This window comes from Astatotilapia calliptera, chromosome 10 (assembly GCF_900246225.1).
Source record: "Astatotilapia calliptera chromosome 10, fAstCal1.2, whole genome shotgun sequence".
In the NCBI taxonomy this organism is placed as follows: Eukaryota; Metazoa; Chordata; class Actinopteri; order Cichliformes; family Cichlidae; genus Astatotilapia; species Astatotilapia calliptera.
Window position 1 is genome coordinate 4,114,637 of NC_039311.1, and position 20,239 is coordinate 4,134,875.

The 20,239-nt window shown below is 39.3% G+C and overlaps 1 protein-coding gene across 2 annotated transcripts in view; it reads right to left on the reverse strand.

Annotated features, from left to right (window-relative positions):
• Positions 1-20,239, reverse strand: part of opcml (opioid binding protein/cell adhesion molecule-like) — a 441,158-nt gene that overhangs the window by 104,596 nt on the left and 316,323 nt on the right. For both annotated transcript variants that reach the window (XM_026181472.1, XM_026181471.1), the window contains one exon: positions 11,869-12,104. In XM_026181472.1, the coding sequence (XP_026037257.1) occupies positions 11,869-12,104 (236 nt within the window). The remainder of the gene's footprint in view (positions 1-11,868; positions 12,105-20,239) is intronic.

Genomic DNA, 20,239 nt, shown 5'->3' on the forward strand with positions numbered 1-20,239 from the left:
CTGACGTCCTGACTGGATTCTACGGTAGCATTTAGATCCCTCCAGAGTTTTGTGCACACGGTCTAGGTAAAAATGAAAAAGGTTGAGGTTTTACATTTAGTTCAGTATTACCTGTTGCCTGTGTCCTTGTCTTTTGGGAAAATACTTTACACAAATAATGGCTCAAAGAGGATTCCTTTTTTTTTTTTTTTACTATGCTGCAATTGTTTACTGGATTATTTGTGCCATTATTTAGTGTCAACTAATTTTTATTCAATCTCCGCACAGGATATGCTTGTGAAGATGGAATATGGGGGAGAGCAGAAGTGCGTTGAAGTTCCACAAAGGGATGAATGAAGGACATGCATGTTGTATTGAAGAAATAAGTGTTGAGAATGCTGTTATTTGCATTTACCAGCTCACCTATGTCAGACCTTTTGATAAACAAAATTCTAATGGAAGTGAGAACATGTACACTGTTACAGCTTTCAGAAAATGTTTTGAAATTGTGGTACACAGTTCAGAATAAATGTTTTTCAAAAACCATTTTATCTTTTTAGTAAATGTTTATTTCCAAAAGAAATTTCTAGAAGTTCAGAACAGTAAAATTCCCGCTTTTTAGAATGAATTAGAAGATAACTCTTACGTAGTTAAACTAAAATACTCTTTGAGAGTTAATATATAAACTCTTAACACCAAGTGTTAAATTATCAACTCCAGACAGATTTGGTGTTTAACACTAAATCAGAGTTAACGTACCAACTCTCCAAAAAGAGTTAAATTAACACTCTCTGGTGTGGACCCATATAGACACTTTAATAGTGTTGAAATCAAATCCGACAGTGTTAATTTGGACATGCTGGATTTGCTGTGTACTCTTTCAAGGATTTTTGATATGAAAGGAAGGTTGGAGATTGGCCTATAATTAGCTAAGACTGCTGGGTCTAGAGAAGGCTTTTTGAGTAAAGGTTTAACTACAGCCAGCTTGAAGGCCTGTGGTACATAGCCGATTATTAGAGATAGGTTGATCATATTTAAGATTGAAGAATTAATTAATGGCAGGACTTCTTTGAGCAGTTTTGTAGGAATGGGGTCTAAAAGACACGTTGATGGTTTGGAGGAAGTAATTATTGAAGTTAACTCAGAAAGATCAATTAGAGAAAAAGAGTCTAACTTAACATCAGTGGTACTAAGAGTAGCTGTGGATAATATTACATCTGTGGGATGATTACTGGTAATTTTTTCTCTAATGATAAAAATTTTATTTGTGAAGAAGTTCATGAAGTCATTACTAGTTAACGTTAAAGGGATGGTTGACTCAAAAGAGCTCTGACTTTTTGTCAGCCTGGCTACAGTGCTGAAGAGAAACCTGGGGTTGTTCTTATTTTCCTCAATCAGTGATGAATAGCAAGATGTTCTGGCTTTGCGGAGGGCTTTCTTATAAAGCAGCAAACTATTTCTCCAGGCTAAATGATGATCCTCTAAATTTGTAACACGCCATTTCCTCTCCAGATTACGAGTCATCTGCTTTAGGGTACGTGTTTGAGAATTATACCACGGAGTCAGGTACTTCTGATTAGAGACCTTAGTTTTCACTGGAGCTACAGTATCCAGAGTCGTACGTAGTGAGGAGGTGAAATTATTAACAAGATAATCGACCTCTGTTGGGGTAGCGTTCAGATAGCTGCTCTGCTCTGTGTTGGTACAGGGCATTGAAGATGATAACAGTGGGTGGATTATATTCTTAAACTTAGTTACAGCGTTTTCAGAAAGACATCTACTTTGATAAAGTCTACTCTCCACCGCTGTGTAATCAATTATTGTAAATGTAAATGTTATCAGGAAATGATCAGACAGGAGAGGGTTTTCAGGAAACACTGTTAAATGTTCAGTTTCTATGCCATATGTTAAAACAAGGTCTAGAGTGTGATTAAAGTGGTGGGTGGGTTCTTTTACATTTTGAGAGAAACCAATTGAGTCTAATAACAGATTAAATGCCATGTTGAGGCTGTCATTTTTAGCATCTACATGGATGTTAAAATCACCCACAATAATTATTTTATCTGAGCTCAGAACTAAATTAGATATAAAGTCTGAGAAATCAGAGAGAAACTCTGTGTAAGGCCCAGGTGGACGATAGATGATAACAAGTAAGACTGGTTTCTGAGTTTCACAGCTGGGGTGGACAATGTTAAGCATCAGGCTTTCAAATGAATTAAAAGTCTGTCTTGGTCTTTCATTAATTAATAGGCTGGTGTGAAAAATTGCTGCCACACCGCCCCCTCGGCCTGTGCTTCGAGATTTCTGGTAGTTAGAATGATTCGGGGGTGTTGATTCATTTAAACTAACATAATCATCCTGCTGCAACCAGGTTTCTGTAAGGCAGAGTAAATCAATTTGTTGATCAATTATTAAGTCATGTACTAACAGAGACTTGGAGGAGAGAGACCTAATATTTAATAATCCACATTTCACTGTTTTACTCTTTGGTTCAGATGTGGATACTGTATTGTTCTTTCTTTGTAATTGTTTATGTTTAAGTTGTTTGTTGCTGGTTTTTAGTTTGTTATTTGTCTTTTTGGAAGCTGACACAGTCTCTATGGAGATGGGTTTTGGGGGGGTAGCAGGAGGAGAGAAGTTGCAGAGAGGCGTGTAAGACTGCAACTCTGCTTCCTGGTCCCAACTCTGGATAGTCATATTTTGGGGGGTTTAATAAATTTGTCCATATTTCTAGAAATGAGAGCTGCTCCATCCAAAGTGGGATGGATGCCGTCTCTCCTAACAAGACCAGGTTTCCTCCAGAAGGTTTGCCAATTATCTATGAAGCCCACATCGTTTCTGGGACACCACTCAGACAGCCAGCAATTTAAGGAGAACATGCGGCTAAACATGTCACTCCTGGTCATATATGAACAAATCCTGAAAAAGACCAGGGACATGCATTACTGTTAGGGCAGTATCAATAAAGCAACACAAAGACTACATAAAATATACTGAATGGATGTCTAGCAGTTGTCTGTCAGCTATCTTGTATCCACGTTAATTTAAACTACCAGCTAGATGACCTCTGAGCTGAGCGGGAGTAACACTGTGGATACAGAGCAGCGCTAATGATGTGGACAAGTAGAAGTTTCCAGCAAGTAAACCCCCTCCCACCCACCCCCCAACACACACACACACACATGCACACACACACACATGCACACACACACACACAAACACACACGAAAAAACTAAACTTTCTTGGCAACTATATGGTGTAAATACAGTTAACGGCTCGCAGTGGAATACAGAAATATTCTGATGCAGTTGTCTCCTGAGTACAAAAGAAACAGGGAACAAACAGTGGGGTGGCTGTAGCTCAGGAGGTAGAGCTGGTCACCTACTGATCGGAAGGTTGGTGGTTCGATCCCTGGCTCCTCCAGTCTGCATGTCAAGTATCCTTGGGCAAGATACTAACCCCAACTTGCTCTCCCATGCATCCATCGGAGTGTGAATGTACTTAGAAAGCACTACGTAAAGATAAAGTGCTTGTGAGAATGGGTGTGATTGGGTGAATGAGGCATGTTGTATAGAGCGCTTTGAGTACTCCGGGAGAGTGGAAAAGTGCTATGTAAGAGTGCTTGACTTACATTGATCAGGTTGCTAAGATAATTTAACTCTATTGTGAAGTCATGGGTGAGAGCTAACCAGCCACTCTTGCTTGGTTCATTTCAATAAATTTAATAAAACTTTGCCTCAACTGTTTAGGGGTTGGAGCAATTTTTATATATAATTTGCCATTTCTGTAGACTCAAAAGTAATTAGATTTTTTTATAATAATTGATTTTTTACATTTACAATACATTGTGGTTACACATATATTTGGGTTTGCACAGTGGAATACTTTGCTATAATGCAGCTCTTTCTGGATGAATACTGCGCACCTCCTGGGTTAACAGGTTTATCAAAAAGTCCCAAAAATAAATTTGTCTATACATAGATTCCAGTAATGCCACACAAATGACCTCAACCCTGTTTCAAAAACTATTAAAAAAAGAAAAAAAGTACACACATGCTTACTGAAAAATGGTCTGCTAAGTCACACCTCCTCATCACTCATCCTAAACACAGGTACGCCACAGGGTTGTGTGCTTAGCCCCCTCCTTTATTCCCTGTTCACACACGACTGTGTTCCTAAACATAAGTTCAACACCATTATCAATTTTGCGGATGACACAACCATCATAGGCCTCATCACAGACAACAATGAGACGGCCTATAGAGAGGAGGTGATGGCACTGTACAAGTGGTGCCTGGAAAATAACCTGTCTCTCAATATCAGCAAAACTAGAGAAATGATAGTGGACTACCGGAAACGACCAGTCAGGGAACACCAATCCATCCACATCAACGGTGTCAAGGTCGAAAGGGTCAGCAACTTCAAATTCCTTGGAGTCAACATCTCCTGGACCCTTCACACAGACACTGCTATCAGGAAAGCTCGCCAGTGACTCTACTTCATGAGGAGGCTGAGGAAGTTTGGCATGAACGCTAACATCACCTGAAATATCTACAGGTGTGCGATTGAGAGCTTGCTGACGAGCTGCATTACAGTTTGGTACGGAAGCTGCTCTGCCAGCAGCTGGAAATCACTACAGAGGGTGGTGAAGGCAGCAGAGCACATCACTGGCATGAGGCTTCTTGCCATTCAGGACATCTATCTTATATTTTATAAACATTTTGCTCTTACTATTTTTTACTTACTATACTGCTGAGTGACTGTCTGCTGCTCTTCAAATTCATTTGATTGCAATGTTGACCCTGTGCTAACTTGCATATGACAAATAAAACTGAAACTGAAACTGAACTGAAGTCAGGTGCTTTAAGCACTTAAATCAGTCAGAAGAAGGTAAAGACCTATAAAATAAAAAAAAAAATCCAAAAAACCCACATCCATATCTACAATCTGTGAGTCTTTCAGCAGACAGAAGTGAAGGCTGATTCACCAAAAGAAGAGTGATGGAAAGGTTACAGTCTTTAGTTGAAGATATCCTTGTTGCTTTGATAGATTCTCTGGGGTGAAAATATTAAAAAATAAAGCAATGGAGGAGGCACCAAACCATTTAAATCTTAAAACACCACATACATATTGGAAAATAATTTTAAAACTCATTAAGTGATGTTTCTCCAGAATCTTGCAGTGGTGATATTGCACAGATTTTATGTTCAGCATTTTTAAAGTTTCTTTATAAAGTGATTCCAGTGGTTTAATGACTGTTTCCCGTATGACATATGAGAAAAAAATCATGGCATGCATGGTCTTGGCAGAATCCATTTCCAATGTGCAATGTGCCTAAAATTGATCCGATTATACTTAATGGTTTTCATGATTTTCTTAATGTGATTCTTAAAACAAAGATTTAAGTCAAGATCATCCCAAGACATTTAAACTCACTCCCACTTTCAGTCTTCTCATCTTTAATAAAAAAAAAATTCTGCTCTAGCAGACTGTTTTGTTTTTTTGTTCTTTTTTTGTTTTGGGGGTTTTTTGGGGGGGGGGGGTGCAATCTTAGTCATCAGCTTGTTTGTTTGTTCACTGTACATTTATGTTGGAATTCATATTATGGCAAGAACCAATCAGATATGTAAAGAGAAATGACAGTACATCATTACTTTAAGCACTGAGGGTCAGTCAGTCTGGAAAATTGCTAAAACTTTGAATGTGTTCCCAAGTGCAGTCGCAAAAACCATAAAACGCTACAACAAAACTGGCTCACATGAGAACCGCCCCAGGAAAGAACGATCACGAGTCACCTCTGCTGCTGAGGATAAATTCATCTGGGTCACCAGCCTCAGAATTCACAAGTTAACAGCACCTCAGATTAGACCCCAGATAAATGGCGCACAGTTCCAGTAGCAGACATATCTCTACATTAACTGTTCAGAGAAGACTGTGCGAATGAGGCCTTTATGGTCAAATACCTGCTAAGAATCCACGACTAAGGAAAAGCAACAAGGAGAAAAAATTTGTTTGGGCCAAGACACACAAGGAATGGACATTAGAGCAGTGGAAATCTGTGCTTTGGTCTGAAGATTGCAAATTTGAGATCTTTGGTTCCACCTGCGTTGTCTTTGCACGATGCGAAAAAGGTGAATGCATGGTCTCAAGATGCATGATGAAGGCAAAAGGGCCAACAAGTGACAACTCGGTGAACAACAAGTGACAAATGGGTGAACAAGTGCTCAGTATCTCTGGGAACTCCTTCAACACTGTTGAAAAAAGAGTGTGCAAAGCAGTAATTAGGCTAATTTGAAGAATCAAAATATAAAACATGTTTTGAGTTATTTCAGTTTTTTATTTACTGTATAATTCCATATGTGCTCATTCATATGCCTTCAATGAGAATCTTCAATGTAAAAAGTCATGAAAATAAAGAGAAACCATGAAATGAGAAGCTATATCCAAACTTCTGATTAGCCTCTGTCTGAAACAGCCGGCATGATGTGGAAGCTCCTGTACCTCATGCCTGACAGCAGAACATGGAAAGTATATGGCTGGGATATAACTGCCACATCAGGTTGTGCACAGTAAGGGGCTATACATATCCCTGAGGGGGCACCCGTACTGAGACTGCATCAGTATGCATCTTCGTCATTAATAGAAGATTAACTTCACAAATTTCCACTCCTACCAGTGCATTAGCAACATCGTGCTAATTTCATAATAATAATAATGCATTTTATTTGAGGATGCATTTCAGAAACCCAAGGTCACCTTACAAAGAACAAAATTAATAAAATGAACAATAATCATAAAATACATAAAATAAGTTGAAATGGCAAAACGGAACTTGACAACAGATAAAATCAGCACTAAAGCGAATAAACCAGTTTAAACAGATGTGTTTTGAGCTGTGTCTTAAATACGGAAAGGGAGTCAATATTTCTTATGGCTGGAGGAAGAGAGTTCCAGAGCGACTGAAAGCTCTGTTCCCCATAGTAATAAGCCGTGAGGATGGAACAGTAAGATGAATAGCAGATGATGATCTGAGAGGGTGGGAAACAGTGGTGATGTGGAGCAGGTCACACAAATATGATTTATGGATACACTTGTATGTAAGAAGTAAGATTTTAAAATTTATCCTGGCTTCTATGGGCAACCAGTGAAGCTGCTTAAGAACTGGGGTAATATGAGCTCTTAATGGAGTATGAATTATGACCCGAGCTGCAGAATTTTGAAGAAGTTGGAGTTTATGAAGGGACCTTTTAGGGAGAACAAATAGGGGGGAATTGCAGTAATCAATGCGGGATGTAGTAAGACTATGGACAAGGATGGCAGCAGAATGGGGAGTAAGGAAGGGGCGGAGTCGGTTAATATTACGTAAGTGGAAGTAAGCAGACCGGGTTATGTAATTAATGTGAGACTGAGATGAAAGAGTATTATCAAGTATGACACCCAAAATCTTAACCTGAGGGGATGGAAGGGTAGGAGAATTTTCAATGTTAATGGAAAAACTGTTGGATTTGGTTAAGATAGATGGTGTACCAACAAGTAAAACTTCAGTTTTATTACTGTTAAGTTTGAGAAAATTGGAGGAGAACCAGGATCTAATCTCAGTAAGACAGTCTAAGAGGGAGGTAGGTGGGAGGGATGAATTGGGTTTAGAAGAAATGTAGAGCTGGGTGTCATCGGCATAACAATGAAAATTTATATTATATTTTCAGAATATATGACCAAGAGGGAGCATATAAATAATGAATAAAAGAGACCCTAATACTGAACACTGGGGCACACCAGCAGAAACAGGATAGAGACTTGAAGAATGGGATTTAAATTTTCAATAAACTGAGTGCGTCTGAGAGATAGGACGTGAACCAGGCAAGGGGTGTGTGACTAATGCCAAGGGAAGCTAACCGGTTCAGGAGAATATTGTGAGAAATGGTATCAAACGCCGCACTATGCTCAAGAAGGATGAGAACAGATAGGAGACCAGAATCAGCTGCCATCAGAAGGTCATTGGTAATTCTTAACAGAGCAGTTTCTGTGCTATGATTGGGGCGGAAACCAGATTGAAATTGTTCATAGAGATTATGGTCATTGAGATGTTAATGAAGCTGGGAGGCGACAACTTTTTTAAGAATTTTTGAAATAAAGGGGAGATTTGATATAGGGCGAAGATTATCAAAGTTATTGGGGTCTGCACCAGGCTTTTTGAGAATTGGAATAACAGAAGCATTTTTCAGAGATGAAGGAATGATTCCAGTGTTCAGGGAGGAATGAATAATATTGGTTATGAGAGGTGCTAACGAGGGAAGGCAGGCTTTAACTAACACAGTAGGGAGAGGGTCAAGTTGACAGGTGGATGACTTAGATTTTTTAATAAGATTAGATACATCAGTTATGGAGGGAAGAGTAAAGCTTGAAAATAACTGACAGGAAGACAGTGGGGGAAACAGGAAGTCTACTTCAGAGCCAGAAGCTCCTAAAGAGTTAAGTTGACGGTGAATATCTGAGATTTTACAAGTGAAAAAAGAGATAAGAGAGTTGCAAAAATCAACAGAATACATGTGGGAGGGGAATGTGTCTGGAGGTTTTGTCATTTTACTGAACAATGAAAAGAGAGACCTGGAGTTACCTTCATTAGAACTAATTAAACCAGAGTAGTAAGCAGATTTGGCTGAGGCAATGCAGTCCTTATAGAACAAAACATGATCATTGTACATTTCTTTATGTACAATAAGTCCGGTATTCTTGAATAGACGTTTGAGTTGGCGTCCTTTAGCTTTAAGATGACGCAGGTCGGGGGTAAACCATGGTGCTGAATGGGAAAATGAGACAGTTCGATGTTTAAGGGGAGCAAATATGTTAAGAAGGTTATGAAGGTTGACATTATAATGGCAAACGAGTTCATGAGGGGTTGAGGAGCTGTGAATAGATGGAAGGTCATGGACGGCAGATGAAAAACCAGCTGGGTTAATATTACTAATTTTCCTAAAAGTAATATTACGAGAGATACAGGTTTTGGAAGCGATTATGTTTGCATCAAAAAATTTATACATATGATCAGACTGGGGAAACAATGTGGCTTTACAATGGGTGGGGGTAATGCCAGAACAACAGACCAAATCCAGGATATGACCTTTAGAATGGGTAGGGGATTTTATGTACTGTAGAAGCCAAAAACTTTCCAGGCAGGAGGTAAAATCTCTGGAAAGAGGGATTTTATCATTGTCCATATCAATATTGAAGTCACCAACAATTATCAGATTTGGAAAAAGTACAGAGAAATGAGTGAGAAGAGCAGAAAATTCAGTTAAAATCTCCTTATTTGGCTTAGGTGGCCGATAAACAGTACATATGATGGTGGGGTAGATCCAGGGAGCTGTAGTGCTATGTATTCAAATGAATGGGAGGGAGGGGCAGAGACAGGGAGAACTTTCCAGTGCTTCCGGTAAATTATCGTGAGACCTCTGCCCCCCACCAGTAGGCATCGGGTGAAGTGCCTTGCCCAAGGACACAACGACCGAGACTGTCCAAGCCGGGGCTCGAACCGGCAAACTTCCAATTACAAGGCGAACTCAAAACTCTTGAGCCACGATCGACCACCCATTGTGGTCAACAGCCCAGTCAGTCTTGCGGGGAGGATGACGAGTTTGTGACCAGATGGACAATAGTGAGTTAGTGTCACTGATGTTGAAATTCCGCCAAAGCCCTCGGCGGATATACCTGCGGCGGGGCTTGAAGGCGATGTCCGAGTAGAAGTATAGAGCCACAGGTGAAGAGACAGCCAGGCAAAAACCGATTCGCAAAAGATCCGTAGCAGAGTACTAGAGAAGAGCTGTCGTTGGGTGATGAATGATCGATAAAAAAACCCAGGTGAGCATGAGCCACACCAACACCCTGTGGATCCGCATCTTAATCAGGGCCGAGCAGTGAACACAAACGTAGGGACCGAATAACCAGTTGACAGCTGCAGCGCAAGCAATAAAAGCCTGCAAATATTGCAAAAACAAGTCAAAACAGGGTTGCACCTTAGATACTCGATTCAAATTGTCATCAGCAACTGAAAAAATTATAATAAAAATTTTAATAATAACCGGTGAGCAGCAGCAGCCAAGCACGCCAGTGTCCACTCGACCGGAACCCACTCTGTAAAACCATTTCCTAAGTGTTGTACACAATTATATGTCATTAAGGTAATTATTGAAATTATAATTATAATAGTGTATAATAGCCATTAAAAATGGTTAGACCTAAATATTAACCATAGTACCTATTTTCTTAAGATTGTTTAATTCAGGATTACAGGCAATCTACAGCCTCTCCCAGCTTTCATAGAGCAAGACACAAGGTACACCCTGGAAGGGTTGCCAGTCTTTAACAGGACTAACACAAAAAGAAGCAACCATTCATATTTACATTCACACCTTCAAACTAACCTAATATGTATGTCGTTGGACTGTTGGAGGATGAGAGGGTACCCACAGGAATCCCAGGGAGAACATGTGATATGCCATACATAAGGGCACCAGCCAGAGGATTAAAACCCAGGATCTTTTTGCTATGAGACAGTAGTACTAGTGGCACTACATAGTGCTGTGAAACATTCTGCAGAGATTTCAGTTTGTAATAACATTGTAATTATGGATTGCTGCGGATTTTTTGGATGCACAATCATGATGTGAATCTCCTGTTCCACATTCCAAATACCCTTTATTGGATTGAGATCTGTTGACAGTTTAAGAACTCATTGAAACCAGTTTGAGATCATTTGAGCTTGGTGACATGGTGGCAAGCTCTCTGAAACCCTCCCCTGGACCAGGAGGGATGTGCAGTGTACTGGAAAGGTGCCAAGGAGGTATACAACAGTTTTGTAGTTGGTAGTAGTTGTAGTTGGTTAAATAACTTGTTGGGGCAGTGTGTGAGGATGCGTTCACAAATGATAAAACTTATGATGCCTGTGCTATGCGCAGCGGCGACGCAAAGTTGTTCGACCTGAGTTATTGTTCGGCCAGAAGCCACAGGGGGTGTTGGACCTAACTAAAGAAAACTGGGATGAAGGTTCAAGCCAAGCTAGGAATAAAATTCACTACATTCTGGACCAGAAAGGAAAGCTACACAAACTGGGAAGTTCTCATGGAATAATTTGCTCAAGTCCCTGGAATGTCAGCATCTCCTGTAAAACAGAGAGGCTCATCTCAGGCAGTTTTCAACGGGAAAGTGCTTGTATTGCTTGCTTTATTCAACCCACCAAGTAGCAACGGCTCTTGGTGGTCACGTGGCAAGTAAGAGACATTAATTATGAAGTGGTATGGTCAGACAGGGGCGGGGCCGCACAAATCCATCACCTCAACCTCTTTAAAGCATGGAGAGAGGCTAAAATTGGTTCTCTGATGAGCTTGGTTAAGAAAAGAAATGATTTGGAGCCCGAGGTGGCAAATTCAAAGTTATAACAAAGATAAAATCCATAGGAAAGTACAACTTGGAGTTGTGCTTCCGTGTCTGTGAAAGAATATGCTTGTCCATTGTTTGATTAAAACCATGGCCTGGATGCTTCCCTGCATCAGTTAAGTTATATTGACATATCATATTGAATTATGCAGTCTGAAAACACACAGCGTTAATTTATGATTTCAAGGAAGTGTCTATCATGAAGTTAAACTACTTTTTTTTGAAGATCATGTGAATTATTTTTCAAAGACCCTGCAATACTTTTCCCAAGGAAAATAAAAAAAATAGAAATAATTCTAAAAGAAACAATTAAATAATTCTTCTTAGAAAATAAACATAAACATCCACTCTGAAAACACAAGAAACACATAGCACTGATCCCGTATGACACTTTTGATATTTGTTGGAGCTAAATCTAGTTCCTGACAGAACTGGCAGCAGTAGCCACATCTTACCTTGAACAATGAGGTGCACTTTTGTGGACTGTGGTTTCTTGTTTGTGAGTATAGAGCATACATAGGGCCCTTCATCATGGACATCAACATTTTGGATTTTGATGCTGTACTCTGTAACTGCTGTGTTTTCCAACAAGATGACACGAGGATCCAGAGACCACTTTTCACTCCCTGCAAATAGAATAGTGGTGCGATTGAGCCATGCCACTCGTGAGACTTTGCTGTCCACATTGCATCTGGCAGGCAGAAAGAAAGAGAAAGAAAGAAAAACATATTAGAAGTTTATCCCTGGACATTAGTTTTAACTTCCAAGAAACCTCAAACGAATTAGATTAGATGACAGTTCATATTATAACATGAGGTGTTGCTTATGAAATATCTATGCCGTATTTCCTTTCCTAAACCAAGTGGATGACCTGAATACAATCTTCTCAAGAAACTTCATCACAAATCATCACGTCATAAACACTTTGGAGGACATTTTCCCCTTTGTTTAACAAGCCTTTCACAAGCATGCCATTGATAAAATATTTTAATATAATGTTGATATTATATTAAAATATTCACACTATTGAGTTCCTGTTTCTCTTTATTCTTTATACAGGGTGGGCCATTTATATGGATACGCCGTAATAAAATGGGGATGGTTGGTGATATTAAAGTCCTGTTTGTGGCACATTAGTATATGTGAGGGGGCAAACTCCTCAAGATGGCTGGTGACCATGGTGGCCATTTAGAAGTCGGCCATCTTGAATACAACTTTAGTTTTTTCAATAGGAAGAGGGCCACGTGACACATCAATATTATTGGTAATGTCACAAGAAAAACAATGGTGTGCTTGGTTTCAACGTAACTTTATTCTGTCATGAGTTATTTACAAGTTTCTGACCACTTATAAAATGTGTTCAATGTGCTGCCCATTGTGTTGGATTGTCAATGCAACCCTCTTCTCCCACTATTCACACACTGATAGCAACACTGCAGGAGAAATGCTAATTACAGTTACTTGTCAAAATGTTATGTTGCTTTTTGAAAACAGATTCAAAAGTTAATGTTCTCAATAGCAACAAGGCTAACTAATTTTATTACGCTCATTACCTCAATTTAGCTAGAAATAAAGTAACATTTAGATAAACATGAGTCAGTGGTCATTGCTTGAGTGTAAAAAAGTCAGACACTAGCTATTGGAAACAAAACATCCTCAGGACATTTTCTTTAAGAGGATTACAACCGTAATTAAACTGCTGTCTGATTTATTTGAGCAGCTTAAAACAATACTTTGCGTCATTCATGTCAAAGATGTCTACTTATTTTTTTAATTTAGGGGAAAAAGCTAAAATTGAAAAAATAAAAAACACACTAAAATGTTCTTGGACACTTATAATATTCAAAGCCACAATATAGTAAAACATTTTCTTGATAGCATCAGTAAAACGGTGGACTGAAATGGCACGCCATTTTATTAGGACTTTTCAAGATAAATATGTGCTTCACATCAAAAATAGCCTACTAAAAAATATAAATACACAAAGTTACCTAAAAGGAAATTAAAATGTAAGTCTTTAGTTACTTAAAAAAAGACTATTGAGTTCACAGATAATAATAAAAATTAATTTTAAATTTTATTTAAAAGCACCTTTCAAGACACCCACCCAGACTTAACGATAAAATAAAGCACAATGTAGAACAATGACAAAAAGAAGAACAAAAAAAACAAGTTAAGTTAACAAACTATAAGGTCATAGCTAATATGCAGATTTTAACAAAACAGGTTTTGAGTTGAGATTTAAACTGGGAGCAAAGCCTGGGAGCAGTGCAACTGAAAGCTCTGCTTCCCATGGTGCTGAGGTGAAAAGAAGGCACAGCAAGTTGGATAGAAGGAGAAGATAGAAGTGAGCCGGCTGAAGAGGCAGTGCTTAAAAGGTTAGAAAGGTAAGGAGGAGCAAGGTTATGAAGGGCCTTGAAGGTGAGCAGAAGAAGCTTGTATACTATTTGCAATTTCACAGGGAGCCAGTGAAGTTCCTGAAGTGATGTGCTACTAGGAGGGGGTTCTGGTAATAATGCGGACAGCAGCTTTTTGAACCAGTTTGGGGAAGACCATGCAAGAGAGAATTACAATAGTCAGTGCGGGAGGTAACAAGACTATGAACAACAATTGATGCAGACTGTGTGGAAAGAGAAGGGTGTAATCTGTTAATGTTGTATACAGTGGCTTGCAAAAGTATTCGGCCCCTTGAACTTTTCCACATTTTGTCACATTACAGTCACAAACATGAATAAATTTTATTGGAATTCCACGTGAAAGACCAATACAAAGTGGCGTACACTTGAGAAGTGGAATGAAAATCATACATGACTCCAAACATTTTTTACAAATAAATAACTGAAAAGTGGGGCGTGCGTAATTATTCAGCCCTCGTTGGTCTGATTGCAGTCAGTTGCCCATAGACATTGCCTGATGAGTGCTAATGACTAAATAGAGTGCACCTGTGTGTAATCTAATGTCAGCACAAATACAGCTGCTCTGTGACAGCCTCAGAGGTTGTCTAAGAGAATATTGGGAGCAACAACACCATGAAGTCCAAAGAACACACCAGACAGGTCAGGGATAAGGTTATTGAGAAATTTAAAGTAGGCTTAGGCTACAAAAAGATTTCCCAAGCCTTCAACATCCCACGGAGCACTGTTCAAGCGATCATTCAAAAAATGGAAAGAGTATGGCACCAAACCTACCAAGACAACGCCGTCCACCTAAACTCACAGGCTGAACAAGGAGAGCGCTGATCAGAAATGCAGCCAAGCCACTGTAGATGGAAATAGATAGAATGGGTGAGATCATTTGATATGAGATTTATAGGACAGTGAGCTGTCTAGGATGGCACCAAGGCTCTTAACCTGAGGTGAAGGGAAAACTGTGGAGTTTTTAATAAAGAGTGAGATGAGTAAAAGTGATTTGTCTTCAGTAGGTTGGATTTAGTGCCAATATGAAGGATTTCCCTTTTATTCTCACTGAGTTTAAGAAAATTAGAGCTGAACCAGGATTTTAATTGGGATAACCATTCTGTAAGAGAAGAAGTTAGGAGGGAGGAATCAGGCCTGCAGGAGCGATATAATTGGGTGTCATCAGCAAAACAGTAAGTAAGTAAAGCTCAAATTTAGGGAAAATGGTACCAAGAGGGAGGATGTATATTAATAAGGGCCTAAGAGGGCCTAAGACTGAACCTTGGGGTGCACCAGAAGTGACTGGGAATAGACGAGAGCGGAACGATTTAAGTTGAATAAACTGGGAGCGGTCAAGGAGATATGATTGGAACCAGGCTAGGGATATGTCAGAGATGACAAGACAGTTAAGTCTGCTTAGATGAATAGAGTGAGACATATTGTCAAAGGCTGATCTCAGATCCAAAAGGACAAGAATATTGAGAATACCAGAGTCCACTACATGTAAAAGAGTATTAGTAACCTTTAAGTAAAGTGGTTTCTGTACTGTGACATGAGCAGAAGCCAGATTTAAATCTCTCATAGATACTATTATTAATCATGTGTGAATGAAGTTGAGCTGCAACAATTTTTTCTAGGAAAGTCTTTTAGAGATGATGTTAAATTAGAAATCGGGCGGAGGTTGTTAAAGTTGTCAGGATCCAAGGAATGTTTTTTTCAGTATATAAGTGACTGAAGCAATCTTGAATAAGGGAAGAACAATACCAGTGGTGAGTGGAGAGTGAATGATAGAAGTGATGAGTTGGAGAGGCAAGATTTCACGATGGGCACGACAGGCTTTGATTTACATACGAATTCAGAAATATCAGCTTTATCAGGAGACTCAAAATGGAGAAAAGGCTCTGAAGAAGGGATAGACACGACATTCAAACTGAGTTGCTGGTAATTGTTATTCATTTTTGTCAGTGTTGGGGAGTAACGGAACACATGTACCAGCATTAAAATAAAAATACAAAATATAAGTAACTATATTCCATTACAGTTACCATTTAAAAGGTGATAATTAGATTACAGTTACTTTGTTGAAATAAATCAATTACATGGTGCTTTTTTCCTGTTTAATATGTTAGGCTATCCCCTCTCTAATTTTGGTAATTCCACACATTGCCGAAAACCCAAACTAAACACACAATAAGCGTTCTAATGTAAGCATGTTGTTGGCGTCAGTTACACAATGTACCCGAAGCCAGCACAACAGAGCCAGCAGCACATGGTCAGAAATGGATTTCTTACTGGGAAATTCCAACAACACTTCACATTTAAAGACGAAAGGGATGGGTGAAATCTGACCATGAAATGCAAACTGTTTCCAGCAACAAAGCTGCTCTCAGCATCTTAAGACTCCACCTCCAACCATCTGAAAGTAAGTTCTTTTTTAAAAACTATGGTTAGCCTACTACAACTATCTTGTTTCAGTTGTGGTAGCTACCTGGTTTAAGTGCCACCTCAGTGTCTTCGATGTACCATTGCTGTGTGAATTATTACTGTTAATGAAGGCTACTTGGCACCAAGCTAACATTGTTAGCTAGAGTTAGTTGAGGTTAGTTCATAGACTGCAGACTGTTAGACTTGATGGATAGATGCAGTTCTATTCAGTTCAATATGCAGTTCTGGAAGCAGTCTATGAACTAACCTCAACTTAACGTCAGCTAACAATGTTAGCTTGGTGGTGAGTAGCCTTCAGTAATAGTAATGAATCACACAGCATTGGTACATTCATGTAGTTGTAAAAAGAATGACAATATATTAAATAATCCAAAGTATTCAGAATACGTTAATCACATAGAGTAACTTAACGGAATATGTTACAAACTACATTTTGGGGCATATATTCTGTAATCTGTAGTGGAATACATTTGAAAAGTAACCTTTCCAACACTGATTTTTGTAGTGAAGAACAGCATCAAGGAGTTACAGGTTTCAGATTAATAGAAGGTGCTGAAGAAGTTTGTTGAGAAGTGAAAACAGGATCTTGGTGTTGTCCTCATAAGAGCTGATAATACCTGAGTAAAAGCTTTGTTTAGCCTGGTTGTTGGAATCTTTATACTGGAGTACATGACATTTATAGATTTCTTCATCAACAGTTAAACCAGATTTCTTATATCTAATGTATGCTCTAGTTGCCAAACTTTGGCCTTCAATGCTCGGAAGTCCAAGGTAAACCATGGAGCAGAAACAGGAAGGAAACATAATGGGTCCAGAGAATCAAACGACAATTATTAAACAATTATTATGATATAACACCAAATCATTAGGAGTAGAATATCAGTCCGGAACCTGAATATTATCTGGTAATGTCTGTGAAGGTTCTCAGTCATCCAGGTCATCATAGTCAAAGGAGCTTGCAAAGAAAAGCGTCTGGACTTCTTTAGGTTACTTGAAGACGTTTCACCTCTCATCCGAGAAGCTTCTTCAGTTCTAAGGTCAAATGGTGGGGCGTCCCAGATTTAAACCCAGTGGGAGTATCGCCCACAGAGGGACAAAAGAACCCCCTGATGATCCTCTAATCGCCTGAGCCAAGGTGTGAAACTGGGTGTGGGTCCCAATCAGCCAGAGTTTTGGGTGAGCTCATTGTGAAACCTGGCCCCACCTCCTTTGACTACGATGACCTGGATGACTGAGAACCTTCACAGACATCTGGCCCCACCTTATCATGCGAATTCCTGAGGTCAGATGGCCCAGGATGTGAATGGGCGTTAAGGCGTCTGGGAAGGGAACTCAAAACTGGATTATAGATGGCAGAGAGTTGGTGTCGTAAACCACCGCCTCTGTTCAAGGATGGTCGCTCACAGTGGACATAGATGTCCTCTTTCACTCCTCTTTCAAACCATCTGTCCTCTCTGTCCAAAATGTGAACATTGGCATCCTCGAAAGAGTGACCTTTATCCTTAAGATGCAGATGGACTGCTGAGTCTTGTCCTGTGGAGGTGGCTCTTCTGTGTTGTGCCATGCGCTTGTGAAGTGGCTGTTTGGTCTCTCCAATTTAGAGGTCTGGGCATTCCTTGCTGCAGTGTACAGCATACACCACGTTGTTAAGTCTTTCAGACCCAGCAACACACTCAGACAAAAACTGGTTCACCCGAAAGACAAAACTCCAAAACACAGACTTAACAACGTGGTGTATGCTGTACAGTGCAGCAAGGAATGCCCAGACCTCTACATTGGAGAGACCAAACAGCCACTTCACAAGCGGCTTCACAAGCCCAATTTTTTTCAGGCAATATAATGCATTTGCATATGTGTGTAGAGATGTGTTTGTGTGCATTTATATGATCATAGTCAATGTTTTTCTACTCTTCATTAGGAGGCTGGAGGTTTTCCAAGCATACTCACACTAATATTAACGGCTATTTTATATCTTAGCTTTAGGGGTGTTTTACATTAAAATTCAATGTTTCTGTGTGTGTTTTGAGGATTGATTAAATAATGGCATATGCTGTACAGAGGAGTTACCGTCTACTGTATAGCGTTGCCCTGAGACAACAAACCACATTTTCATGCCTTACACTGGCCCTTCAAAAAAACAAAACTTTTTTTCTTTCAAATAATGCTACCAGGCACATCTCTTTCCAATAAAATGATGAGTTGAAGGTGGTGTGACTTTCATCTGGGAGGGGGGGCAAGACCCCTTTCTGCAAGCTGCACTACATGAGAGACATCTCCATTAGGAGGCAAGATAAAGATCACTATTTTACATGTTTATAGTGAAATAAATGTATATTAAAAATACTTGTATGTGCATGAATATGTTAAGAAGCATATTTGATTGTTTGTTCTACTTTTTAAAATTTATTTATACAGTAAAACTGTTAATTTTCATTTGTTGCCTCAAGGCAACACTGCGCAGTTAGCCCAATTGTTTTCAGGCAATATAATGCATTTGCATATGTGTGTAGAGATGTGTTTGTGTGCATTTATATGATCATAGTCAATGTTTTTTACTTTACAATCTACTCATAATTACAGGACATGGATGTAAAAACCATTTATGGAAGGAAACCAAGAGAATGTGCACTTTCTGTCCTCAGAAAATGAGGACAGTGAGCTTTCAGGGAGTGACAGTGAAGTAGAGGAGTGGATCCCTGACTGAGGTTTGAGGGACACTTAGGAGGTCAGGGGTCAGTTGGTAAAGTAACTGTGTCTGTGTGTGTGTTAGTGTCCACATAGCAAGCAGGTCTGGCCAGGATCTGGTATCAAGTTGGCACTGTGAGTAATCTGGGAGAGTAGAAAAGCGCTATATAAAAATTAGAGATGGACCGATCTGATATTACGTATCGGTATCGGTCCGATACTGACCTAAATTACTGGATCGGATATCGGAGAAAAATAAAAAATGTAATCCGATCCATTAAATATCACGAAAGCACCTCACAAAACTTGCAACATGCCGTAACTCACCTCAGAACGTTAGCACGTCGGAGCAGTATGCATCACGTGATAGAGCGGCTGTGGCATGCAGGACCTGTCGGTGGTCTGGATAGCATTTGGAGCTTCGCTAGCAATCCGGCATTTCATCTCAGACAAAGTTATCCCCGAGAGAAGTAAAGCAAGTGTGTAAGTCCATCTCTGAATGTTTGTAAAGCATTCCTGTGTTAAGCTTAACAAACGATATATGGAGCGACTGCCTCTTCTTGCTGCTACTTCAATCATGAAACTGCTTAATGATCAGCTGATCGGCTTTTCTGTCGCGAGTCCGTCTCTCTTGTTTGTTTTTGGCCCACTTTGCACCAGAAAGAGGAAACCAAAACAACAGCAGCACGTTTAAGCTCGATAAGCTGTTGTTAGAATTTATTTAATATTACTTTCTACACCAGGATCCTTTTCTACGTAGCTGACGCTGGTAACTGTGCAGGGGCGGATCTAGCAAAGTTTAGCCAGGGGGGCCGATAGGGCATTAACAGGGAAAAGGGGGCACAAAGACATACTTTTCTTTCTTATTCTCATTTAAAATGTCTAGCTTTTAATAAATAATTATCTGACACCCAAAGTTTTAATTTGATGCAAAATGAATATTAGTCCATTACTGTATATAGTAACTATTAAGTCTAATATATTATCCCTAGTAAGCTATAGTACTTTTTCCTTTGGGAAGGTACCATCTGTGCAGTGTGCAATTTTGTTGAAGAAAGATGTTGAATCTATTTAATATTTTAATATATTGAAAAATAATTTATTTCTGTGCATTTTTTTTCACACTGCATCAAATTAAGGTTGATTACGTCGATTAAGCATCATGAGGTGGAGGGTGGTTCCCTATTTTTTATTTATTTATTTTTGTTGTTGCTAGGAGTTGGAACCCTATTAGTTAGGTTGCTTAATATTTACGCTAAGTACTCTTTAAAATACCAGAATAGGGAGGATGGTGTAGGTT